The sequence below is a fragment of the Pleurodeles waltl genome, chromosome 6 (assembly GCF_031143425.1).
Source record: "Pleurodeles waltl isolate 20211129_DDA chromosome 6, aPleWal1.hap1.20221129, whole genome shotgun sequence".
In the NCBI taxonomy this organism is placed as follows: domain Eukaryota; kingdom Metazoa; phylum Chordata; class Amphibia; order Caudata; family Salamandridae; genus Pleurodeles; species Pleurodeles waltl.
In genome coordinates this window covers 4,847,626-4,872,909 of record NC_090445.1, presented here as the reverse complement: position 1 = coordinate 4,872,909, position 25,284 = coordinate 4,847,626, and the positions used below count along the sequence as shown (strand labels likewise).

Sequence of the window (25,284 nt, the reverse complement as noted above, 5' to 3'; positions counted from 1 at the left end):
TCTCCATGCGCTCCATCTCTCTCTCCTGTGCTCGCCATCTCTCTCTCCCGTGCTCCTACCCTGCTCTCCATCTCTCTCTCCCGTGCTCCTCCCGTGCTCTCCATCTCTCCCTCCCGTGCTCTCCATCTCTCTCTCCTGTTCTCCTCCCATGCGCTCCATCTCTCTCTCCAGTGCTCATCCCGTGCTCTCCATGCTCTCCATCTCTCTCTCCCATGCTCGCCATCTCTCTCTCCTGTACTCCTCCCGTGATCTCCATCTCTCTCTCCCGTGCTCTCCATCTCTCTCTCCTGTGCTCTCCATGCTCTCCATCTCTCTCTCCCATGCTCCTCCCGTGCTCTCCATCTCTCTCTCCCGTGCTCCTCCCCTGCTCTCCATGCTCTCCATCTCTCTCTCCCGTGCTCCTCCCATGCTCTCCATCTCTCTCTCCCGTGCTCCTCCCCTGCTCTCCATCTCTCTCTCCCATGCTCATCCCGTGCTCTCCATGCGCTCCATCTCTCTCTCCTGTGCTCGCCATCTCTCTCTCCCGTGCTCCTACCCTGCTCTCCATCTCTCTCTCCCGTGCTCATCCCGTGCTCTCCATGCGCTCCATCTCTCTCTCCTGTGCTCGCCATCTCTCTCTCCCGTGCTCCTACCCTGCTCTCCATCTCTCTCTCCCGTGCTCCTCCCGTGCTCTCCATCTCTCCCTCCCGTGCTCTCCATCTCTCTCTCCTGTTCTCCTCCCATGCGCTCCATCTCTCTCTCCAGTGCTCATCCCGTGCTCTCCATGCTCTCCATCTCTCTCTCCTGTGCTCGCCATCTCTCTCTCCCATGCTCCTACCCTGCTCTCCATCTCTCTCTCCCGTGCTCCTCCCGTGCTCTCCATCTCTCCCTCCCGTGCTCTCCATCTCTCTCTCCTGTTCTCCTCCCATGCTCTCCATCTCTCTCTCCCGTGCTCTCCATGCTCTCCATCTCTCTCTCCCGTGCTCCTCCTGTGCTCTCCATGCGCTCCATCTCTCTCTTACGTGCTCCTCCCCTGCTCTCCATCTCTCTCTCCCGTGCTCCTCCTGTGTTCTCCATCTCTCTCCCGTGCTCCTCCTGTGCTCTCCATCTCTCTCTCCCGTGCTCCTCCCCTGCTCTCCATCTCTCTCCCGTGCTCCTCCCGTGCTCTCCATCTCTCTCTCCCGTGCTCCTCCCGTGTTCTCCATCTCTCTCTCCCGTGCTCCTCCCCTGCTCTCCAGCTCTCTCCCGTGCTCTCCATCTCTCTTTCCCGTGCTCCTCCCGTGCTCTCCATGCGCTCCATCTCTCTCTTACGTGCTCCTCCCCTGCTCTCCATCTCTCTCTCCCGTGCTCCTCCTGTGTTCTCCATCTCTCTCCCGTGCTCCTCCTGTGCTCTCCATCTCTCTCTCCCGTGCTCCTCCCCTGCTCTCCATCTCTCTCCCGTGCTCCTCCCGTGCTCTCCATCTCTCTCTCCCGTGCTCCTCCCGTGTTCTCCATCTCTCTCTCCCGTGCTCCTCCCCTGCTCTCCAGCTCTCTCCCGTGCTCTCCATCTCTCTCTCCCGTGCTCCTCCCGTGCTCTCCATGCGCTCCATCTCTCTCTTACGTGCTCCTCCCCTGCTCTCCATCTCTCTCTCCCGTGCTCCTCCTGTGTTCTCCATCTCTCTCCCGTGCTCCTCCTGTGCTCTCCATCTCTCTCTCCCGTGCTCCTCCCCTGCTCTCCATCTCTCTCCCGTGCTCCTCCCGTGCTCTCCATCTCTCTCTCCCGTGCTCCTCCCGTGTTCTCCATCTCTCTCTCCCGTGCTCCTCCCCTGCTCTCCAGCTCTCTCCCGTGCTCTCCATCTCTCTCTCCCGTGCTCCTCCCGTGCTCTCCATGCGCTCCATCTCTCTCTTACGTGCTCCTCCCCTGCTCTCCATCTCTCTCTCCCGTGCTCCTCCTGTGTTCTCCATCTCTCTCCCGTGCTCCTCCTGTGCTCTCCATCTCTCTCTCCCGTGCTCCTCCCCTGCTCTCCATCTCTCTCCCGTGCTCCTCCCGTGCTCTCCATGCTCTCCATCTCTCTCTCCCGTGCTCCTCCCCTGCTCTCCATCTCTCTCTCCCGTGCTCCTGTGCTCTCCATGTCTCTCTCCCGTGCTCCTGTGCTCTCCATGTCTCTCTCAATCTCTCTTCCATACTTGTCCTGTGCTCTCCATGTCTCTCTCAATCTCTCTTCCATACTTGTCCTGTGCTCTCCATGTCTCTCTCAATCTCTCTTCCATACTTGTCCTGTGCTCTCCATGTCTCTCTCAATCTCTCTTCCATACTTGTCCTGTGCTCTCCATCTCTCTCCCGTGCTCCTGTGCTCTCCATGTCTCTCTCCCGTGCTCCTGTGCTCTCCATGTCTCTCTCAATCTCTCTTCCATACTTGTCCTGTGCTCTCCATGTCTCTCTCAATCTCTCTTCCATACTTGTCCTGTGCTCTCCATGTCTCTCTCAATCTCTCTTCCATACTTGTCCTGTGCTCTCCATGTCTCTCTCAATCTCTCTTCCATACTTGTCCTGTGCTCTCCATCTCTCTCTCAATCTCTCTTCCATACTTGTCCTGTGCTCTCCATCTCTCTCTCCTGTGCTCCTCCCATGCTCTCCATCTCTCTCTCCCGTGCTCTCCATGCGCTCCATCTCTCTCTCCCGTGCTCCTCCCATGCTCTCCATCTCTCTCTCCCGTGCTCCTGTGCTCTCCATGTCTCTCTCCCGTGCTCCTGTGCTCTCCATCTCTCTCTCCCGTGCTCCTCCCATGCTCTCATCTCTCTCTCCCGTGCTCCTCCCGTGCTCTCCATCTCTCCCTCCCGTGCTCTCCATCTCTCTCTCCTGTTCTCCTCCCATGCTCTCATCTCTCTCTCCCGTGCTCCTCCCGTGCTCTCCATCTCTCTCTCCCGTGCTCCTCCCGTGCTCTCCATCTCTCTCTCCTGTGCTCCTCCCCTGCTCTCATCTCTCTCTCCCGTGCTCCTCCCGTGCTCTCCATCTCTCTCTCCCGTGCTCTCCATCTCTCTCTCCCGTGCTCTCCATGCTCTCCATCTCTCTCTCCCGTGCTCCTCCCCTGCTCTCCATCTCTCTCCCGTGCTCCTCCCCTGCTCTCCATCTCTCTCTCCCGTGCTCCTCCCCTGCTCTCCATCTCTCTCTCCCGTGCTCCTGTGCTCTCCATCTCTCTCTCCCGTGCTCTCCATGCTCTCCATCTCTCTCTCCCGTGCTCCTCCCGTGCTCTCCATCTCTCTCTCCCGTGCTCCTCCCGTGCTCTCCATCTCTCTCTCCCGTGATCTCCATCTCTCTCTCCCGTGCTCTCCATCTCTCTCTCCCGTGCTCTCCATGCTCTCCATCTCTCTCTCCCGTGCTCCTCCTGTGCTCTCCATCTCTCTCTCCCGTGCACTCCATGCTCTCCATCTCTCTCCCGTGCTCCTCCCATGCTCTCCATCTCTCTCTCCCGTGCTCTCCATGCTCTCCATCTCTCTCCCGTGCTCCTCCCATGCTCTCCATCTCTCTCTCCCGTGCTCTCCATCTCTCTCTCCTGTGCTCTCCATGCTCTCCATCTCTCTCTCCTGTGCTCGCCATCTCTCTCTCCCATGCTCCTACCCTGCTCTCCATCTCTCTCTCCCGTGCTCCTCCCGTGCTCTCCATCTCTCTCTCCCGTGCTCTCCATCTCTCTCTCCCGTGCTCTCCATGCTCTCCATCTCTCTCTCCCGTGCTCCTCCCGTGCTCTCCATGCGCTCCATCTCTCTCTTACGTGCTCCTCCCCTGCTCTCCATCTCTCTCTCCCGTGCTCCTCCCCTGCTCTCCATCTCTCTCTCCCGTGCTCCTCCCGTGCTCTCCATCTCTCTCCTGTGCTCCTCCCGTGCTCTCCATGCTCTCCATCTCTCTCTCCCGTGCTCCTCCCCTGCTCTCCATCTCTCTCTCCAGTGCTCCTCCCGTGCTCTCCATCCCTCTATCCCGTGCTCTCCATCTCTCTCTCCCGTGCTCCTCCCGTGCTCTCCATCTCTCTCCCGTGCTCCTCCCGTGCTCTCCATGCTCTCCATCTCTCTCTCCCGTGCTCCTCCCCTGCTCTCCATCTCTCTCTCCAGTGCTCCTCCCGTGCTCTCCATCTCTCTCTCCAGTGCTCATCCCGTGCTCTCCATGCGCTCCATCTCTCTCTCCTGTGCTCGCCATCTCTCTCTCCCGTGCTCCTCCCGTGCTCTCCATGCTCTCCATCTCTCTCTCCCATGCTCGCCATCTCTCTCTCCTGTACTCCTCCCGTGATCTCCATCTCTCTCTCCCATGCTCTCCATCTCTCTCTCCTGTGCTCTCCATGCTCTCCATCTCTCTCTCCCATGCTCCTCCCGTGCTCTCCATCTCTCTCTTACGTGCTCCTCCCATGCTCTCCATCTCTCCCTCCCGTGCTCCTCCTGTGCTCTCCATCCCTCTCTCCCGTGCTCCTCCCCTGCTCTCCATGCTCTCCATCTCTCTCTCCCGTGCTCCTCCCATGCTCTCCATCTCTCTCTCCCGTGCTCCTCCCCTGCTCTCCATCTCTCTCTCCCATGCTCATCCCGTGCTCTCCATGCGCTCCAGCTCTCTCTCCTGTGCTCGCCATCTCTCTCTCCCGTGCTCCTACCCTGCTCTCCATCTCTCTCTCCCGTGCTCCTCCCGTGCTCTCCATCTCTCCCTCCCGTGCTCTCCATCTCTCTCTCCTGTTCTCCTCCCATGCTCGCCATCTCTCTCTCCTGTTCTCCTCCCATGCACTCCATCTCTCTCTCCAGTGCTCATCCCGTGCTCTCCATGCTCTCCATCTCTCTCTCCCATGCTCGCCATCTCTCTCTCCTGTACTCCTCCCGTGATCTCCATCTCTCTCTCCCGTGCTCTCCATCTCTCTCTCCTGTGCTCTCCATGCTCTCCATCTCTCTCTCCCATGCTCCTCCCGTGCTCTCCATCTCTCTCTTACGTGCTCCTCCCATGCTCTCCATCTCTCCCTCCCGTGCTCCTCCTGTGCTCTCCATCCCTCTCTCCCGTGCTCCTCCCCTGCTCTCCATGCTCTCCATCTCTCTCTCCCGTGCTCCTCCCATGCTCTCCATCTCTCTCTCCCGTGCTCCTCCCCTGCTCTCCATCTCTCTCTCCCGTGCTCATCCTGTGCTCTCCATGCGCTCCATCTCTCTCTCCTGTGCTCGCCATCTCTCTCTCCCGTGCTCCTACCCTGCTCTCCATCTCTCTCTCCCGTGCTCCTCCCGTGCTCTCCATCTCTCCCTCCCGTGCTCTCCATCTCTCTCTCCTGTTCTCCTCCCATGCGCTCCATCTCTCTCTCCAGTGCTCATCCCGTGCTCTCCATGCTCTCCATCTCTCTCTCCCATGCTCGCCATCTCTCTCTCCTGTACTCCTCCCGTGATCTCCATCTCTCTCTCCCGTGCTCTCCATCTCTCTCTCCTGTGCTCTCCATGCTCTCCATCTCTCTCTCCCATGCTCCTCCCGTGCTCTCCATCTCTCTCTCCCGTGCTCCTCCCCTGCTCTCCATGCTCTCCATCTCTCTCTCCCGTGCTCCTCCCATGCTCTCCATCTCTCTCTCCCGTGCTCCTCCCCTGCTCTCCATCTCTCTCTCCCATGCTCATCCCGTGCTCTCCATGCGCTCCATCTCTCTCTCCTGTGCTCGCCATCTCTCTCTCCCGTGCTCCTACCCTGCTCTCCATCTCTCTCTCCCGTGCTCATCCCGTGCTCTCCATGCGCTCCATCTCTCTCTCCTGTGCTCGCCATCTCTCTCTCCCGTGCTCCTACCCTGCTCTCCATCTCTCTCTCCCATGCTCCTCCCGTGCTCTCCATCTCTCCCTCCCGTGCTCTCCATCTCTCTCTCCTGTTCTCCTCCCATGCGCTCCATCTCTCTCTCCAGTGCTCATCCCGTGCTCTCCATGCTCTCCATCTCTCTCTCCCATGCTCTCCATCTCTCTCTCCTGTACTCCTCCCGTGATCTCCATCTCTCTCTCCCGTGCTCTCCATCTCTCTCTCCTGTGCTCTCCATGCTCTCCATCTCTCTCTCCCGTGCTCCTCCCGTGCTCTCCATCTCTCTCTTACGTGCTCCTCCCATGCTCTCCATCTCTCCCTCCCGTGCTCCTCCTGTGCTCTCCATCCCTCTCTCCCGTGCTCCTCCCCTGCTCTCCATGCTCTCCATCTCTCTCTCCCGTGCTCCTCCCATGCTCTCCATCTCTCTCTCCCGTGCTCCTCCCCTGCTCTCCATCTCTCTCTCCCGTGCTCATCCCGTGCTCTCCATGCGCTCCATCTCTCTCTCCTGTGCTCGCCATCTCTCTCTCCCGTGCTCCTACCCTGCTCTCCATCTCTCTCTCCCGTGCTCCTCCCGTGCTCTCCATCTCTCCCTCCCGTGCTCTCCATCTCTCTCTCCTGTTCTCCTCCCATGCTCTCCATCTCTCTCTCCCATGCTCTCCATCTCTCTCTCCCGTGCTCTCCATGCTCTCCATCTCTCTCTCCCGTGCTCCTCCCGTGCTCTCCATGCGCTCCATCTCTCTCTTACGTGCTCCTCCCCTGCTCTCCATCTCTCTCTCCCGTGCTCCTCCTGTGTTCTCCATCTCTCTCCCGTGCTCCTCCTGTGCTCTCCATCTCTCTCTCCCGTGCTCCTCCCCTGCTCTCCATCTCTCTCCTGTGCTCCTCCCGTGCTCTCCATCTCTCTCTCCCGTGCTCCTCCCGTGTTCTCCATCTCTCTCTCCCGTGCTCCTCCCCTGCTCTCCAGCTCTCTCCCGTGCTCTCCATCTCTCTCTCCCGTGCTCCTCCCGTGCTCTCCATGCGCTCCATCTCTCTCTTACGTGCTCCTCCCCTGCTCTCCATCTCTCTCTCCCGTGCTCCTCCTGTGTTCTCCATCTCTCTCCCGTGCTCCTCCTGTGCTCTCCATCTCTCTCTCCCGTGCTCCTCCCCTGCTCTCCATCTCTCTCCCGTGCTCCTCCCGTGCTCTCCATGCTCTCCATCTCTCTCTCCCGTGCTCCTCCCCTGCTCTCCATCTCTCTCTCCAGTGCTCATCCCGTGCTCTCCATGCTCTCCATCTCTCTCTCCCATGCTCGCCATCTCTCTCTCCTGTACTCCTCCCGTGATCTCCATCTCTCTCTCCCGTGCTCTCCATCTCTCTCTCCCGTGCTCTCCATGCTCTCCATCTCTCTCTCCCGTGCTCCTCGCCTGCTCTCCATCTCTCTCCCGTGCTCCTCCCGTGCTCTCCATGCTCTCCATCTCTCTCTCCCGTGCTCCTCCCCTGCTCTCCATCTCTCTCTCCAGTGCTCATCCCGTGCTCTCCATGCTCTCCATCTCTCTCTCCCATGCTCGCCATCTCTCTCTCCTGTACTCCTCCCGTGATCTCCATCTCTCTCTCCCGTGCTCTCCATCTCTCTCTCCTGTGCTCTCCATGCTCTCCATCTCTCTCTCCCATGCTCCTCCCGTGCTCTCCATCTCTCTCTTACGTGCTCCTCCCATGCTCTCCATCTCTCCCTCCCCTGCTCCTCCTGTGCTCTCCATCCCTCTCTCCCGTGCTCCTCCCCTGCTCTCCATGCTCTCCATCTCTCTCTCCCGTGCTCCTCCCATGCTCTCCATCTCTCTCTCCCGTGCTCCTCCCCTGCTCTCCATCTCTCTCTCCCGTGCTCATCCCGTGCTCTCCATGCGCTCCATCTCTCTCTCCTGTGCTCGCCATCTCTCTCTCCCATGCTCCTACCCTGCTCTCCATCTCTCTCTCCCGTGCTCCTCCCGTGCTCTCCATCTCTCCCTCCCGTGCTCTCCATCTCTCTCTCCTGTTCTCCTCCCATGCTCTCCATCTCTCTCTCCCGTGCTCTCCATCTCTCTCTCCCGTGCTCTCCATGCTCTCCATCTCTCTCTCCCGTGCTCCTCCTGTGCTCTCCATGCGCTCCATCTCTCTCTTACGTGCTCCTCCCCTGCTCTCCATCTCTCTCTCCCGTGCTCCTCCTGTGTTCTCCATCTCTCTCCCGTGCTCCTCCTGTGCTCTCCATCTCTCTCTCCCGTGCTCCTCCCCTGCTCTCCATCTCTCTCCCGTGCTCCTCCCGTGCTCTCCATCTCTCTCTCCCGTGCTCCTCCCGTGTTCTCCATCTCTCTCTCCCGTGCTCCTCCCCTGCTCTCCAGCTCTCTCCCGTGCTCTCCATCTCTCTCTCCCGTGCTCCTCCCGTGCTCTCCATGCGCTCCATCTCTCTCTTACGTGCTCCTCCCCTGCTCTCCATCTCTCTCTCCCGTGCTCCTCCTGTGTTCTCCATCTCTCTCCCGTGCTCCTCCTGTGCTCTCCATCTCTCTCTCCCGTGCTCCTCCCCTGCTCTCCATCTCTCTCCCGTGCTCCTCCCGTGCTCTCCATCTCTCTCTCCCGTGCTCCTCCCGTGTTCTCCATCTCTCTCTCCCGTGCTCCTCCCCTGCTCTCCAGCTCTCTCCCGTGCTCTCCATCTCTCTCTCCCGTGCTCCTCCCGTGCTCTCCATGCGCTCCATCTCTCTCTTACGTGCTCCTCCCCTGCTCTCCATCTCTCTCTCCCGTGCTCCTCCTGTGTTCTCCATCTCTCTCCCGTGCTCCTCCTGTGCTCTCCATCTCTCTCTCCCGTGCTCCTCCCCTGCTCTCCATCTCTCTCCCGTGCTCCTCCCGTGCTCTCCATCTCTCTCTCCCGTGCTCCTCCCGTGTTCTCCATCTCTCTCTCCCGTGCTCCTCCCCTGCTCTCCAGCTCTCTCCCGTGCTCTCCATCTCTCTCTCCCGTGCTCCTCCCGTGCTCTCCATGCGCTCCATCTCTCTCTTACGTGCTCCTCCCCTGCTCTCCATCTCTCTCTCCCGTGCTCCTCCTGTGCTCTCCATCTCTCTCCCGTGCTCCTCCTGTGCTCTCCATCTCTCTCTCCCGTGCTCCTCCCCTGCTCTCCATCTCTCTCCCGTGCTCCTCCCGTGCTCTCCATCTCTCTCTCCCGTGCTCCTCCCGTGTTCTCCATCTCTCTCTCCCGTGCTCCTCCCCTGCTCTCCTGCTCTCTCTCACGTGCTCCTCCCGTGCTCTCCATCTCTCTCTCCCGTGTTCTCCATGCGCTCCATCTCTCTCTCCTGTGCTCCTCCCATACTCTCCACCTCTCTCTCTCGTGCTCCTCCCATGCTCTCCATCTCTCTCTCCCGTGCTCCTCCTGTGCTCTCCATCTCTCTCTCCTGTGCTCCTTCGATGCTCTCCATCTCTCTCTCCCGTGTCCTCCCGTGCTCTCCATCTCTCTCTCCCGTGCTCCTCCCGTGCTCTCCATCTCTCTCTCCCGTGCTCCTCCGATGCTCTCCATCTCTTTCTTCTGTGCTCCTCCTGTGCTCTCCATCTCTCTCTCCCGTGCTCCTCCCCTGCTCTCCATCTCTCTCTTACGTGCTCCTCCGATGCTCTCCATCTCTCTCTCCCGTGCCCCTCCCGTGCTCTCCATCTCTCTCTCTGTGCTCCTCTCCTTCCATGCACTCTATCTCTATCCCATGCTCTCCATCTCTCTCTCCCGTGCTCCTCGGGTGCTCTCCATCTCTTTCTCCTGTGCTCCTCCCATGCTCTCCATCTCTCTCTCCCATGCTCCTCCCGTGCTCTCCATCTCTCTCTCCCGTGCTCTCCATGCGCTCCATCTCTCTCTCCTGTTCTCCTCCCATGCTCTCCATCTCTCCCTCCTGTGCTTCTCCTGTGCTCTCCATCTCTCTCTCCCGTGCTCCTCCCGTGCTCTCCATCTCTCTCTCCCGTTCTCCTCCCGTGCACTCCATGCTCTCCATCTCTCTCTCCCGTGCTACTCCCGTGCTCGCCATCTCTCTCACCCGTGCTCCTCCCGTGCTCACCATCTCTCTCTCCCGTGCTCCTCCCGTGCTCTCCATGCGCTCCATCTCTCTCTCTCCTGTGCTCGCCATCTCTCTCTCCCGTGCTCCTCCCCTGCTCTCCATCTCTCTCTCCCGTGCTCCTCCCGTGCTCTCCATGCGCTCCATCTCTCTCTCCCGTGCTCGCCATCTCTCTCTCCAGTGATCCTCCCCTGCTCTCCATCTCTCTCTCCCGTGCTCCTCCCGTGCTCTCCATCTCTCTCTCCCGTGCTCCTCCCCTGCTCTCCATCTCTCTCTCCGTGCTTCTCCCGTGCTCTCCATCTCTTTTTCCCGTGCTCCTCCCGTGCTCTCCATCTCTCTCTTACGTGCTCCTTCGATGCTCTCCATCTCTCTCTCCCGTGCCCCTCCCGTGCTCTCCATCTCTCTCTCCCGTGCTCCTCCCCTGCTCTCCATGCCCTCCATCTCTCTCTCCTGTGCTCCTCCCGTGCTCTCCATCTCTCTCTTACGTGCTCCTCCCATGCTCTCCATCTCTCTCTCCCGTGCTCCTCCCCTGCTCTCCATCTCTCTCTCACGTGCTCCTCCCGTGCTCTCCATCTCTCGCTCCTGTGCTCCTCCCGTGCTCTCCATGCGCTCCATCTCTCTCTTACGTGCTCTTCCGATGCTCTCCATCTCTCTCTCCCGTGCTCCTCCCGTGCTCTCCATCTCTTTCTCCCGTGCTCTCCATCTCTCTCTCTCCCGTGCTCCTCCCGTGCTCTCCATCTCTCTCTCCCGTGCTTCTCCCGTGCTCTCCATCTCTCTCTCGCGTACTCCTCCGATGCTCTCCATCTCTCTCTCCCATGCTCCTCCCGTGCTCTCCATGCTCTCCATCTCTCTCTCTTGTGCTCCTCCTGTGCTCTACATCTCTCTCTCCCGTGCTACTCCCGTGCTCTCCATCTCTCTCTCTTACGTGCTCCTCCGATGCTCTCCATCTCTCTCTCCCGTGCTCCTCCCGTGCTCACCATCTCTCTCTCCCATGCTCCTCCCGTGCTCGCCATCTCTCTCTCCCGTGCTCCTCCGGTGCTCTCCATGCGCTCCATCTCTCTCTCCCGTGCTCGCCATCTCTCTCTCCTGTGCTCCTCCCCTGCTCTCCATCTCTCTCTCCCGTGCTCCTCCCCTGCTCTCCATCTCTCTCTTACGTGCTCCTCCGATGCTCTCCATCTCTCTCTCCCGTGCCCCTCCCGTGCTCTCCATCTCTCTCTCCTGTGCTCCTCCCCTGCTCTCCATGCGCTCCATCTCTCTCTCCTGTGCTCCTCCCGTGCTCTCCATCTCTCTCTTACGTACTCCTCCCGCGCTCTCCATCTCTCTCTCCCGTGCTCTCCATGCGCTCCATCTCTCTCTCCTGTGCTCCTCCCATGCTCTCCATCTCTCTCTCCCGTGCTCCTCCCCTGCTCTCCATCTCTCTCTCCCGTGCTCCTCTCGTGCTCTCCATCTCTCTCTCCCGTGCTCCTCCCCTGCTCTCCATGCTCTCCATCTCTCTCTTACGTGTTCCTCCATGCGCTCCATCTCTCTCTCCTGTGCTCCTCCCATGCTCTCATCTCTCTCTCCCGTGCTCCTCCTGTGCTCTCCATCTCTCTCTCCCGTGCTCCTCCCCTGCTCTCCATCTCTCTCTCCCGTGCTCCTCCCGTGCTCTCCATCCCTCTCTCCCGTGCTCTCTATCTCTCTCTCCCCCGTGCTCCTCCCCTGCTCTCCATCTCTCTCTCCCGTGCTCCTCCTGTGCTCTCCTGTGCTCTCCATCTCTCTCTCCCGTGCTCCTCCGGTGCTCTCCATGCGCTCCATCTCTCTCTCCCGTTCTCCTCCCATGCTCTCCATCTCTCTCTCCCGTGCTCCTCCTGTGCTCTCCATGCGCTCCATCTCTCTCTCCCGTGCTCTCCATGCTCTCTATCTCTCTCTCCCGTGCTCCTACCGTGCTCTCCATCTCTCTCTCCCGTGCTCTCCATCTCTCTCTCCTGTGCTCCTCCGATGCTCTCTATCTCTCTCTCCCGTGCTCCTCCCCTGCTCTCCATCTCTCTCTCCAGTGCTCCTCTCATGCTCTCCATGTGCTCCATCTCTCGCTCCCGTGCTGCTCCCGTGCTCTCCATCTCTCTCTCCCGTGCTCCTCCCGTGCTCTCCATCTCTCTCTCCTGTGCTCCTCCCCTGCTCTCCATCTCTCTCCCGTGCTCCTCCTGTGCTCTCCATCTCTCTCTCCCGTGCTCCTACCATTCTCTCCATGTGCTCCATCTCTCTCTCTCCCGTGCTCCTCCCGTGCTCTCCATGTGCTCCATCTCTCTCTCCCGTGCTCCTCTTGTGCTCTCCATGCGCTCCATCTCTCTCTCCCGTGCTCCTCCCATGCTCTCCATCTCTTTCTCCCGTGCTCCTCCCATGCTCTCCATCTCTCTCTCCCGTGCTCCTCCCATGCTCTCCATCTCTTTCTCCGTGCTCCTCCCGTGCTCTCCATGTGCTCCATCTCTCTCTCCTGTGCTCCTCTTGTGCTCTCCATGCGCTCCATCTCTCTCTCCCGTGCTCCTCCCGTGCTCTCCATGTGCTCCATCTCTCTCTCCTGTGCTCCTCTTGTGCTCTCCATGTGCTCCATCTCTCTCTCCCGTGCTCCTCCCATGCTCTCCATCTCTCCCTCCCGTGCTCCTCCCGTGCTCTCCATGTGCTCCATCTCTCTCTCCTGTGCTCCTCTTGTGCTCTCCATGCGCTCCATCTCTCTCTCCTGTGCTCCTCTTGTGCTCTCCATGTGCTCCATCTCTCTCTCCTGTGCTCCTCCCATGCTCTCCATCTCTCTCTCCCGTGCTCCTCTTGTGCTCTCCATGCGCTCCATCTCTCTCTCCCGTGGTCCTCCCCATGCTCTCCATCTCTGTCTGCCGTGCTCCTCCCATGCTCTCCATCTCTCTCTCCCGTGCTCCTCTTGTGCTCTCCATGCTCTCCATCTCTCTCTCCGTGCTCCTCCCGTGCTCTCCATGTGCTCCATCTCTCTCTCGTGTGCTCCTCTTGTGCTCTCCATGTGCTCCATCTCTCTCTCCCGTGCTCCTCCCATGCTCTCCATCTCTCTCTCCCGTGCTCCTCTTGTGCTCTCCATGCGCTCCATCTCTCTCTCCCGTGCTCCTCCCATGCTCTCCATCTCTCTCTCCCGTGCTCTCCATCTTTCTCTTCTGTGCTTCTTGTTAGCAATGGGGTTTCTGGTTGGCTAGGGTTTGCTCCCCAGCCAGGCAGAACCCAGCACTCTACACAGAGTAAGGCAGTTACTACCCAAGGGTAACCTTTGCTCGCCCCCTGGTCACGTGGCAGTCAGGCTTATCCCCAGGTGCAATGTGTAAAGGTTTGTGCAACACAATCACACCAGTGACACAATAAATACACCACCAAAGAGACTCCACACATGATTATATATAACAATATAGTATATTGTGTATAACATAACCAAAATCAACAATAGTTATGAGTACTGTGCGCATTATGCAAATCTTGAGTCAGTCCTCATTATCTTGGCTAGGCAAGTACAACATCATAACATCAAGGCATGAGGCGGAGCAGGTAGGCTGTCACAATAGTTGTGTGAACACCATGCACCATCAGCATAATTATTGTGCAAGTATCAACATGACGTGTTATGGCTCAGGTTCTAACAGGACATATAATCATTGCCAGAGATGTAGACTCACTTTGAGAAGCACGTGACTCATAGCACCTATAATCCTGAAACCACAGGCCACAGCGCCCCGTGCTTCTATTGGGCTGAGTAATACATTTCTGCGAGCCTTACTGCATTGTGGCCACTTGTGAGCGAAAACATCGGAGCACCTGCGCTTTTGTTACCCCTAATGCGGAAATCAGGGCCGAAGCGTAGGCACGAGACACCTGCACCATGCAGGTCATGTCCTGCAGGCCAGGGAGATGCATCCGGCTCCAAAACTCCCCCGGGGCCGACTCACCACTGCTACTCCCGATGAGCTATGGGCCAGATGTAGCAACTGACGAATTTGCGAGTTGCAAAGTGCGAGTCCCTGCGACTCGCAATTTGCAACTCGCAAATTGGTATGCAGTACGGTGTCTCAGACATCGACTGCAACTCGCTATGGGGTCGCAATGACCCACCTCATGAATATTCATGAGGTGGGTCGCAAATTGCGGCCCCATAGCGAGTATAGGCACTCGCTAACATGGAGGCCTGCTGACGTCAGCAGACCTCCATGTTCGCGACCTGCTTTTAAATAAAGCAGTTTTTTTTTTTGAAGTGTAGCCCGTTTTCCTTAAAGGAAAACGAGCTGCACTGCAAAAAAACCGAAACCTTTTGTTTCGGTATTTTTTCAGGGCAGGGAGTGGTCCCTTGGACCACTCCCTGCCCTGAAAAAATATTTTTGGGTCCATTCACAAAGTGGAAGGGGTCCCATGGGGTGGGTTACCATCCACTTGAAGTGGATGGTAACTGCGAGTCCAAATGGAATTGCATCCCACAGCGAGTCGCAAATAGGAAGGGAACACCCCTTCCTATTTGCGAGTCGGAAATGCATTTTGCGAGTCGGAGTCGACTCGCAAAATGCATTTCTGAATAGCAAAGTGGCTTTTGCGCCTCGCAAACAGCGATTTTCGCCGTTTGCGAGGCGCAAACACTTTGCTACATCTGGCCCTATGTCCTTCCATGGAAGGCGCAGTCCATGGGTCACAGTGCAACCTCTGGCGACGCAGCAGTAATCCTGCCCCAGATGGGTCTAGGCGCTTTGGGGACAGGGCTCGCCTCCTCAATTCATCACAAGGACCGGCGTCTGACAGAGAAAGGTGGCGGGCATCCCTTAATGTCCCTGCCCACAGTGCGACGGAAGCGGGGTTCTTCTACTCCCTAGGGTGCTCCCTGGGGTGCTCCTTGGGGTGCTCCCTGGGGTGCTCCCTGAGGTGCTCCCTGGGGTGCTCCTGGGGTGCTCCCTGGGGTGCTCCCTGAGGTGCTCCCTGGGGTGCTCCTTGGGGTGCTCCCTGAGGTGCTCCCTGGGGTGCTCCCTGAGGTGCTCCCTGGGGTGCTCCCTGAGGTGCTCCCTGGGGTGCTCCCTGGGGTACTCCCTGGGGTGCTCCCTGGGGTGCTCCCTGGGTTATGAAGTCAGGCCCCTCCTTCTGTTCGGAGTGTCCCAACTGGAGCAGGGTCATGGGGGAATCACCTGTGCTCCTGGCAGTGCAGAAAGATGCTCACCCTCTGCTACGCTGGACCTCGGGAAGCACAGGTCAGCGCTACCACAACTTCCCTGTCGCATCCACCACACACTGGTTAGGGAGGTGGACAGAATGAAGTGCTCACTGTGCGCTTGTCTTGGAAACAAAAGAATGTGGAGATAAGTGTGCTCGCCACGCACCAATTTTCACACGGAACCGGAACAGTAACCAGCGCTTCCCTCATGGTGGGAGGTAATAAAGCGCTCACCCTGTGCTTAATGGGGAATAGAGGAATAAAAATCACAGAGTCGTGGCCCAGTAAAAGTGGGAATGCTAAAGAACTTCTCATGAGCTGTTTTTGAACATCTGTCAGCCTCTGCCCCATGTCAATCCGGATAGTGCAGGGGCTCTGAGGGAGCGGGCGCAGTCAGTAGGGGCCCCTGGAGAACACTTGTTAGTTGGGGGCAATGCACGCAGGCCAACACATCACGTCAACAATGGCAGTTCCTCCTGGCAGTCCAAAGGTGCCTGGGGACCCTCAGTCAAAGAGCAGCTGGCAGCAGGGCAACACGCAGACAAGCCATACAGTAAGTCCTTTGTGCCATCGAGCAAATAGCAGGCAATAGGGCACAACAGAAGAGGAGTCCAGATGAGTTCTTGGAACAGTCCAGCAGTCCTTCTGACAGAGGTTCAGTCCCAGTTCCAAATGTACTCTAAAATCATGGGATCAGAGCCCCTGTACTTATACTCCAAAATGTCTTTGTTCGGGGGGGGGGCTTCAAAAGAGCCCTTCCAAGTGAAGCACAACACCCTTTCAACCCAGCCCTGTCTCCAGACATCAGTAGGGGGGGTAATCAGCCCATTGTGTGAGGGCAGGACACAGCCTATTCACATGTAAGTTGTAAACGACCCTCCCTCTCCCCAGCCTAGGACAACTATCAGTATGCAGATGCCTCTTCTGTGATACCCAGCCCCTCCTGTGTGATGGCTGTCTGGAAAGTATGCACCAAGTAGAGCTGTCATTCTGCCCCAGACGTGGACTAAAGTCAGGTTGCAAAGCACTGGCTTTATAAGCACAGGGAAATTCCCACTTTCTAAAAGTTGTATTTCTAAAATAGTAATGTAAAATCCAACTACATCAGTAATCAAGATTTCTCACTACCATTCCAAGCATGCCAAACATGCCTGAGCTACTCCTTACAGATCAGAAATTATGACTTAGACATATATAAGGGAATTCCCAATACAAAAGTATGTGAGGAGCAGCCCTCACAGTAGTGAAAAACGAAATAGGTTTTTTGTCCCTACTAAGACATGTGACCCATAAAAATATATGTCCTATCTTTTACATACACAGCACCTGCCCATAGGGATATCCAGGGCCTACATTAGGTGTGTCTTAGGTGTAGTAAAAAGGGAGTTTAGGCCTTGGCAAGTAGTTTGACTGCTGAAGTCAATGTGGCAGTAAACTGCGCGCGCAGGCCCTGCAATGGCAGGCCTGAGACAAGCTTGAAAGGCTACTTCAGTGGATGGCGCAATCAGTGCTGCAGGCCCACTAGCAGCATTTAATGTACAGGCCCTGGGTAAAAGGTATACCCCTTTACAAGGGACTTGCAGGTAAATTAAATAAGCCAAACAGGTGCAAGCCAATCATACCAAGTTTAGAAGAGGCGATGAGCATGGTGGCGCGCTACATCGGTTATAAAAAAAATAAAAATAAAAAAAAGTTTAGAAGGGAGGGCACATGCACTTTCTCACTGATGATCAGTGGTAAAGTGTCCAGAGTCCTAACGCCAACAAAGAGAGGGTCAGAAAAATAGGAGGAGAAAGGCAAAAAGCTTGAGGATAACCCTAGAGAAAGAGCCATTCTCAACACTCATCCTGTGCACCCCATCTCTCTCTTCCATGTTCCTCCCGCGCCCTCCATCTCTCTCTTCCATGTTCCTCCCGCGCCCTCCATCTCTCTCTTCCGTGTTTCTCCCGCGCTCTCCCTCTCAGTCTTCCGTGTTCCTCCTGTGCTCTCCATCTCTCTCTTCCATGTTCCTCCTGTGCTCTCCATCTATCTCTTCCGTGTTCCTCCCGTGCTCTCCCTCTCAATCTTCTGTGTTCCTCCCGTGCTCTCCCTCTCTCTCTTTCATGTTCCTCCCATGCTCTCCCTCTCTCTCTTCCATGTTCCTCCCGTGCTCTCCATCTCTCTCTTCCATACTCCTCCCGTACCCTCCCCCTCTTCTTTTCTCTCTCTGTCTCCTTCTCTCTTTTCTCTCTCTCACTCTCTTTCCCTCCCTCCCTCCCTCCTTCCTCTTCTCTTCTCTTCTCTTCTCTTCTCCCTATCTCACCCCTCTCTGTTTCCCTCTCTCTCTCCCTCACTTCTTCTCTCTCATCCCTCTCTCCCTCCCCCACTCTCCCTTTCTGCCCTCTCACTCTGTCTCCATCTCTCTCTCCCTCTCTCTCTCTCTCCCCTCTCTGTCCTCTTCTATCTCCCTATCTCTCTCTCCTTTCTCTCCTTCTCCCTCTCTCTCTCTCTGTATCTCTTTCCTCCTCTCTCTCTCCTTTTCTCTCCCTCTTCTCACCTATATCTCTATGTCTTTCTCTTTCCTTCTGTCTCTCTCCCCTTCTCTCCTCCCCCCCCTCAGCCCTGTGACCACCTCTTCTCTTCCTCCACAGGACACGGTGCTGGAGATGCTGAGAGATGCAATGGTGGCCAAGGCGAACAAGTCTCCGGGGTTCCTCCTCGACGGCTACCCCCGAGATGTGCAGCAGGGACACGAGTTTGAAAAGAAGGTGAGGACCGGTGGGGAGTGGAGAGGTGGGGAAGGGGGTCTTTTAGATACATTTATGGAAAGACAAAAGGGAAAGAAGGCTGTTGGGGCTCCCTCCTCTTGGACTATGTAGATACCAATGGACTTGTCTTACATTTTGATCCAGACACAGAGTGGGTCAGGTGTTGAAAAGGAGCTGTTGCTGAGTTCACTCCCCAGAGACAGGTAGAAAGAGACATGGCACATCTGAGACATCCTTGCGGCAGAGAGTAGATGTGGTTTGACCCACAGAATGCTTCCGGTGCTGTTAAATGTGGGGGTTGGCGATACATTCCGCTCTGGAAGTTGGCATGGAGTTTTGGCCACTCCGCGTTACGCATGTATTGTGGCGTTCCAGCCACATTCCACCAGCTGCTGTGTGGCAGAGCTTTCCCTTGCACGCGGCTTGCCAACGGTAAGTTGGCGAGCATGAGCGAGAATTGGCGTGCCCTAGTGTGCTTTTGGGCGCTAGGATGGCAGCCAGTGAGATTTTCACTGCTGTAAAATCTACTTGAGTGGCAGCAGAACCATCTCAAGAACCTTCAGGCATTTGCTCAGATTTTTCGGCAGGGTACAAACTCTAGGCACAAAAAATCAGCATGAGCAGCGCAGCATGCGATTTCCACCCACTCGTGGAAATTCACGGAATCTCGCAGAGTTTTCATGTAACTCTGCGAGTTCCACCCACAGATAGTCAAAAGGAAGGTCACACATGGGTCCAAACAAAGCGCTTCCTGTTCTTGAAATTGTGCTCTTAGTGGTGTGATGTTATCAGTGCTTAATTTGAGCTGGTGGTCATGCGAGAGGGCCACCAGCACTTACTTTTCCTCATCAGACATTTTCCAAGAGAGAGAACAATACACAAATGTGTATGTACGCCCTCTACGCCTGCACCTAGGAACTAGAAGCGTAAAAAAACTTCAACTCATCCAGAACGCCACCACCAGACTCATTCAGGACTTGCTCTCTGAGGACACATCTCCCAGCACCTGAGGACCCTCCACTGGCTACCGGTCGAGAAGAGAATCACCTTCAAGCTTCTCACCCACACGTACAAGGCCATACACAACCCCCATCAGATCCCTCTGCTCCACCCCGATGGCCCTGGCCACCGTCCCTCGCATCCGCAAAACCCCCACCAGAGGACGATCTTTTACCTAAACTGCAGCAAAGAGCTGGAACAACTTCCCCGTGCACCTCAGACAAAGCCCATCACTCACCATCTTCACAAAGAACCTCAAGACGTGGCTCTTCAGATGAGGCCCCTGTCACCCCCCCCCCCCCCAGTGCCTTGAGACCCTCATGAGTGAGTAGCCACACTTTACAAATATTGATTGACAAAGTGGAACATATGAGGAAAAGAAACAAAAGAAAAGCGTTACAGAGGGAGAAAACAGGAACTTGCAGTGTGAGCTAAAGGGGCAGGGAGTGTCTGGTGGTCGATAAAAGAGGCCTGGGGTGCATCCAGGACTACTGGCCTTGGTACTGGGAGCAGTGAGATTTAATAGCACCAGCCGCGTCCTCCTGAGCAAAGCTTTGGGCACCGGCACTCATTATTTTGCAAATTAAGCACTGGGTGTTACATGGGATCGCAAGTGTCTAAGCAATGACAGCGGCTTCCCTACAAGACTGGGGACCCCTTGAGACACCCTCATTATATTGCCTCAGGTACGGAAACATGATGTGGAACATGGGGCCTGATTACGAGGCTGGAGGTCTAGAGACCACCAGACTCGCGGTCATGGTCAGGACCACTGCTGCTGTGGCGGCCTGACCGCCACATTACAATCCTGATGGCCAGACAGCCAGGGTACCGCCGTCTCCGCCACGATCAGTGATCCCGACGGGCTGACAGTGGCAGAGGTCAGAATCAGCCAGGGTGGCACTGCATGCAGCGCCACACTGCTGATCACGACCTGGTTCTCCGCCAGCCTTTTCGGTGAAGGCTGGCGGAGAACAGGTGCAGGGAGCTATAGGGGGGCCCCTGCACTACCCATGCGATTGGCATGGGCAGTTCAGGACTCCCCCTGCCCAACACCCTCGCAATGCTCATTGTGCCGCAGGATCCATTACGAGCCGGCATCAATGCTGTAGATACCTTCACACTGGACTGACAGGCGGAAACCTTGGCAGGGAGGTAGCCAGCATGGTGGCAACCTCCCCATCTGAGGTTTGGCGGGTGGGTTATCCCATCCGCTGAACTCATAATGAGGCCCTTGGAGCTGTTAATGACGTCCTCAGGTGATCTCTCCTGATGGTAGAAAGGAAGGTAGGACAGCTTGAGTTGGACATCATCACTATGGAAAGGTGTGTCCCCATCACCCCCAGACAACACTGGGCGCAGTCTCGTCTGTGTGCTGGAGGTGGCCTCCAGGCACACCTACTGCCCGTTCACTGTGCGTCCAGCGACAGGTGGGTATGACTCTCAGCCATGCTCAGTGGAATGATTAAAGATTAAAAAACACAATGAGCTTCAATACTTGTTTTTAATATAATTTTAACATATCCATCTTTAACCCCTTCGCTGCCAGGCCTTTTCCCCCTCCTGTGCCAGGCCTTTTTTTGCCTATTTGGGGCAGTTCGCGCTTAGGCCCTCATAACGTTTTGTCCACATAAGCTAACCAAGCCAAATTTGCGTCCTTTTTTTCCAACATCCTAGGGATTCTAGAGGTAGCCAGACTTTGTGGGTTCCCCTGAAGGAGGCCAAGAAATTAGTCAAAATACAGTTAAAATTTCGTTTTTTTTTTTAAAATGGGAAAAAGTGGCTGCAGAAGAAGGCTTGTGGTTTTTCCCCTGAAAATGGCATCAACAAAGGGTTTATGGTGCTAAACTCAGCAGCTTCCCAGCTTTCAGGAACATTTTCTACACAATTTTGGCATTTTACTGGGACATACCCCATTTTTGCAATTTTTTGTGCTTTCAGCCTCCTTCCAGTCAGTGACAGAAATGGGCATGCAACCAATGCTGGATCCCAGAAACCTAAACATTTCTGAAAAGTAGACTGAATTTTGAATTCAGCAAGGGGTAATTTGTGTAGATCCTACATGGGTTTCCTACAGAAAATAACAACTGAAAAAGAAAAATATTGAAATTGAGGTGAAAAAAACATCAATTTTTCTCTACGTTTTACTCTGTAACTTTTCCTGCAATGTCAGATTTTTGAAAGCAATATACCGTTACGTCTGCTGGACTCTTCTGGTTGCGGGGATATATAGGGTTTGTAGGTTCATCAAGAACTCTAGGTACCCAGAGCCAATAAATGACCTGCACCCTGCAGTGTGTTTTCATTCTCTACCGGGTATACAGCAATTCATTTGCTGAAATATAAAGAGTAAAAATAGCTATCAAGAAAACCTTTGTATTTCCAAAAAGGGCACAAGATAAGGTGTTGAGGAGCAGTGGTTATTTGCGCATCTCTGAATTCTGGGGTGACCATACTAGCATGTGAATTACAGGGCATTTTTTCAAATAGATGTCTTTTTTACACACTCTTCTATATTTGGAAGGAATAAATGTAGAGAAAGACAAGGGCCAATAACACTTGTTTTGCTAATCTATGTTCCCCCAAGTCTCTCGATAAAAATGATACCTCACTTGTGTGGGTAGGCCTAGCGCCCACGACAGGAAACGCCCCAAAACCCAACTTGGACACATCACATTTTTTTTTAAAGAAAACAGAGGTGTTTTTTGCAAAGTGCCTACCTGTAGGTTTTGGCCTCTAGCTCAGCCGGCACCTGGGAAACCTACCAAACCTGTGAATTTTTGAAAACTAGAGACCTAGGGGTATCCAAGATGGGGTGACTTGTGGGGCTCTGACCAGGTTCTGTTACCCAGAATCCTTTGCAAACCTCAAAATTTGGCTAAAAAAACACATGTTCCTCACATTTCTGTGGCAGAAAGTTCTGGAATCTGAGAGGAGCCTCAAATTTCCTTCCACCCAGCGTTCCCCCAAGTCTCCCGATAAAAATGATACCTCACTTGTGTGGGTGGGCCAGGTGCCTGCAACAGAATAAGGCCCAAAACTTGTAGAGATAGAGGGGATAGCACAGCAAGTTTATAAGGGCATATTCTTTTATACATCTTTAGACGGACTCTGCTTTGGGGACCCACATAAGTGAGGTGTCATTTTACTTGGGAGACTGAGGGGAAAACTGGGGAGTAGGAATTTTGTGCTGGAGCGGTGATCCTACTAAGAAAAGTAAGGAAAATATGCTTTTTTATGCAAATTTTGAGGTTTACAGAGGAGTCTGGGTAAGAAAATGTTGGGGGAGCCACGCAAGCCACACCTCCCTGGACTCCTTGGGGTGTCTAGTTTTAAAAAATTTCTGGGTTTTGTAGGTTTCCGTAGATGAAGGCCGCACCCAGGACCAAAAACATAGGTGGGCCCTCCCCCCCAAAAACAGGTATTTTTGTAATATATCATATTGATGTGTGCACATACGTCCGTGGTGTGCCAAACACTAAAATTGTGAAAAGAAACACACTTAGGTTATGTGAAAAAGACCCCTCACCCACCAACCAAGTTGGTGGCATGCTTCATCATCGGGGTCCCACCCGAGGCACCTAGCGTGTCCCAGGTGTGCTGCGACGCCTGATTACACCGGAGCAGGTTTTGTCATTTTTACCACACATACTGGTTGGATTTGGCACGAGGGTGAGTGATGGTTCAGTGGATCAAATTTTATTAACAAAAGATTTCACAAAAATGAAATGCACTGTTAATAACTGAAAGGCAAAAAACGGAACCAATGACTCACAGCTCGTGAGCTGTAAAGCCGCGACAAGGCACCAACCGCTTTACAGTCCATTCACACACCTTTCATACATGACACGCACAAGACCATTCACACCGCCAGCCACGGGCCCAGCACATCACAACACTCACATCGACAGACCGCGCCACTCAAGGGCCCATCACTTACATACGCCCACATGCCTGATACAAGAATCACACCACCTTGCCCAAGGGGTCGCCCCCAAAAGAAACATGGCCCAAAAAATCCCTGGTGTCTAGTGGAGATGCCTGATCGTGGAGCAGGAATCTTGTGAAAACTGGCACGGGGGAAAGGAAAAACCCTTTCCTTTTCCCCTGTGTCTGTTTCCCCCCCCCCAAAACCCCAAAAACGGAAAGGACTCACCTGATGGGTCCTTTCCCCTCGACGCGCTGGAAGCAAATGGCTTCCAGCGCGTCTGGCAACACTTGATGACGTCGGCGCGCTGTGCGCGTGCTGACGTCATCGGATTGCCGGGGCGGGGTCGGGGGTGGAAGGGGAAGGTCTTCCACTTCCATCCCCGCCTTGGGGGTAAGGGGGGTGCACAGGGGGGGCGCGCTAGCGCTTCCCCAAGTTCCCGTGTGCCTTGGACGAGGTGACCTCGTCCAAGGCACACAGGAACTGTAGCCTTGGACGAGGGCACCTAGTCCAAGGCACAGAACGGGTTAATTGAGGAATTGTGTGACTAGAAAGATTAATTAGTATAAATAATGTGGGATTTTAATGTGTGGGATTTATGTCCCATAATATTGTAATAAAAATAAGTTATAGGATTGTTTTTTGAATGTTTTATATTTTAAAAATCAAATATAAGTTTAATTTAAAAAATGTTTTCAGATTATAATATTAATTCATACCTCCCCAGTTATTTGCGCTTTTCCTAATGTTTGTTGTTCTGGAGCTGGAACAGTAATTCTGACACCCCAAGATATATGTGCGCTTTCCAGTGTTAATAGGACTGGAATTAGAATAGTAAATCTTATCCGCATCCTTAATTACCTGCACTTAGATGAAGAAACTGTCTAAAATTAAATTGACTGTTTTACAGGCTATGTATGTTTTTTAATTAAGGTCCTAATTACGAGTCCGGTGGTCACTAGACCGACGGACTAGCAGTGGCGGTCTGGACCGTTGCTGCTCTGGCAGTCTGAGCGCCACATTATGACCCTGGAGGTTTGACCACCAGGGTACCGCCATCTCTGCCGGGATCAATGAGTCATGGCAGCGCTGAACGCAGAGCCAACCTGCTGTTTACAACCTCGTTCTCCGCTAACCTTTTAATGGGGCGAAGGGTGGCGGAGAACAGGTACAGGGAGCCACAGGAGGGACCCCTACACTGCAAGTGCCTGTGGCATGGGCAGTGCAGGTCCCCCCTGCCCAGCACCCTCGTAATGCACACTGTCTGCCGGGCAGACAGTGCGCAATACAAGGGTGCTAATACCCTCTGCGACCGACAGCATTGCTGCTGCTGCCGCCACTTTCCCGCTTGGCTGGCAAGGTTTCCGCCCACCAGCCCAGCGGGAAAGTCATGATGGGGCCGGCGGGGAGGTCACCACTACAGCGGTGGCCAACCTGTCAGGAGACGGGTGTTCCTGGTTGCGAAACCCGTAATTAGGCCCTTAGTTTGATTGAATATGATATCTTTTTATTTGTTACTATTTCTAAAAAAAATACAAATATATTAATTTATGTTAAAATAGAAAACTATTTAAAAATATTTTATATATATTGTAAAATAATTACACATTTATAAGAAGTTTGATTAGTAAATAAAGGTGTACATATTTAAATATATCATATATGTTTTGGGACACTATATTTTTGTTGTCAATATTTTTCATACATCTTCATTTAATTTTAAATTTCAGTATATTTGTTGTAGTTAGTATTTTGTTTGTATATATTTTTTACCTTTCTCTATTTTTGCTTCTTTTTACTTCAGTAGTGGGTATTTTGGTCATTTCCAGTATAAGTACAGAAAAGGGATATTTTGATAGTAGATACAGGTCCTATAGTGGGTGGATATTTTTGTTGCGTTAGATACTTAGAAGCACAGCCTTCCTTTTGCTTCTTTGACTCACCAGGGGCAGCTGTCGCCCACCTGGCAAGGGAAGGTGTTGGATGCCATGCATCAACAGCGGGTCACACTAAGGCCCCCATTCTCACTGGCTGGATTCCTGCTCAGGAGCTCCTCTAATCCAACCTAGAGTTAATGACATGGGGGGGGCATGATGGGACTAAACATTTTTCCGGATTACAGGATTATGGGAAACAACGTGCAGGAGCCTGTGTGTTTGCAGCATATGCTGCTCACGATCACGCGCCGTGCACCCTCCTGACATCTAGTGTTGGGCTTGGATGTTGCAAATTTCAAGATGATTCATGGTACCTCCCCTGAATCCCACAATGCACCAGGGCACAGACTCCACCTCATACTCTTTTAGCTCACCATCAGCTTTGTTGTTGGCCTGGGCAAAAATTACATTGTCTGCATAATTCTCATAATGTTGGTAATTATGCATTATGAATGTTACACTTTGTGGAAATGTGTTCTGTGTGTGGCAAAAAAGTGCAGTGAATGGCTTAATTCACTGTAAAATTTTATGGACAAAAGCACAGAAAGAAGAGAATGCGAGATGCAGCTGTAAGCGCTGCTCTTGTTGAGCTGCATTGTCGGGCCCAAAACTGATGGGGAAATGCACCACGTTGGTGAGCAGCTACACAATGTGGTACTGCTAAGTCCACGGCACTGCTCTCCAGGTATGGACAGTACCATTAATAGGAGATGGAACAACGCCTCAAACACCT

General features: G+C 54.5%; 1 protein-coding gene across 2 annotated transcripts in view; it reads left to right on the top strand.

The window, feature by feature from the left end:
• The window catches only part of LOC138299034 (adenylate kinase isoenzyme 1-like), a 150,221-nt gene that overhangs the window by 114,713 nt on the left and 10,224 nt on the right, over nt 1–25,284 (top strand). For both annotated transcript variants that reach the window (XM_069236955.1, XM_069236956.1), the window contains one exon: nt 17,571–17,687. In XM_069236955.1, coding sequence (XP_069093056.1) covers nt 17,571–17,687 — 117 coding nt within the window. The remainder of the gene's footprint in view (nt 1–17,570; nt 17,688–25,284) is intronic.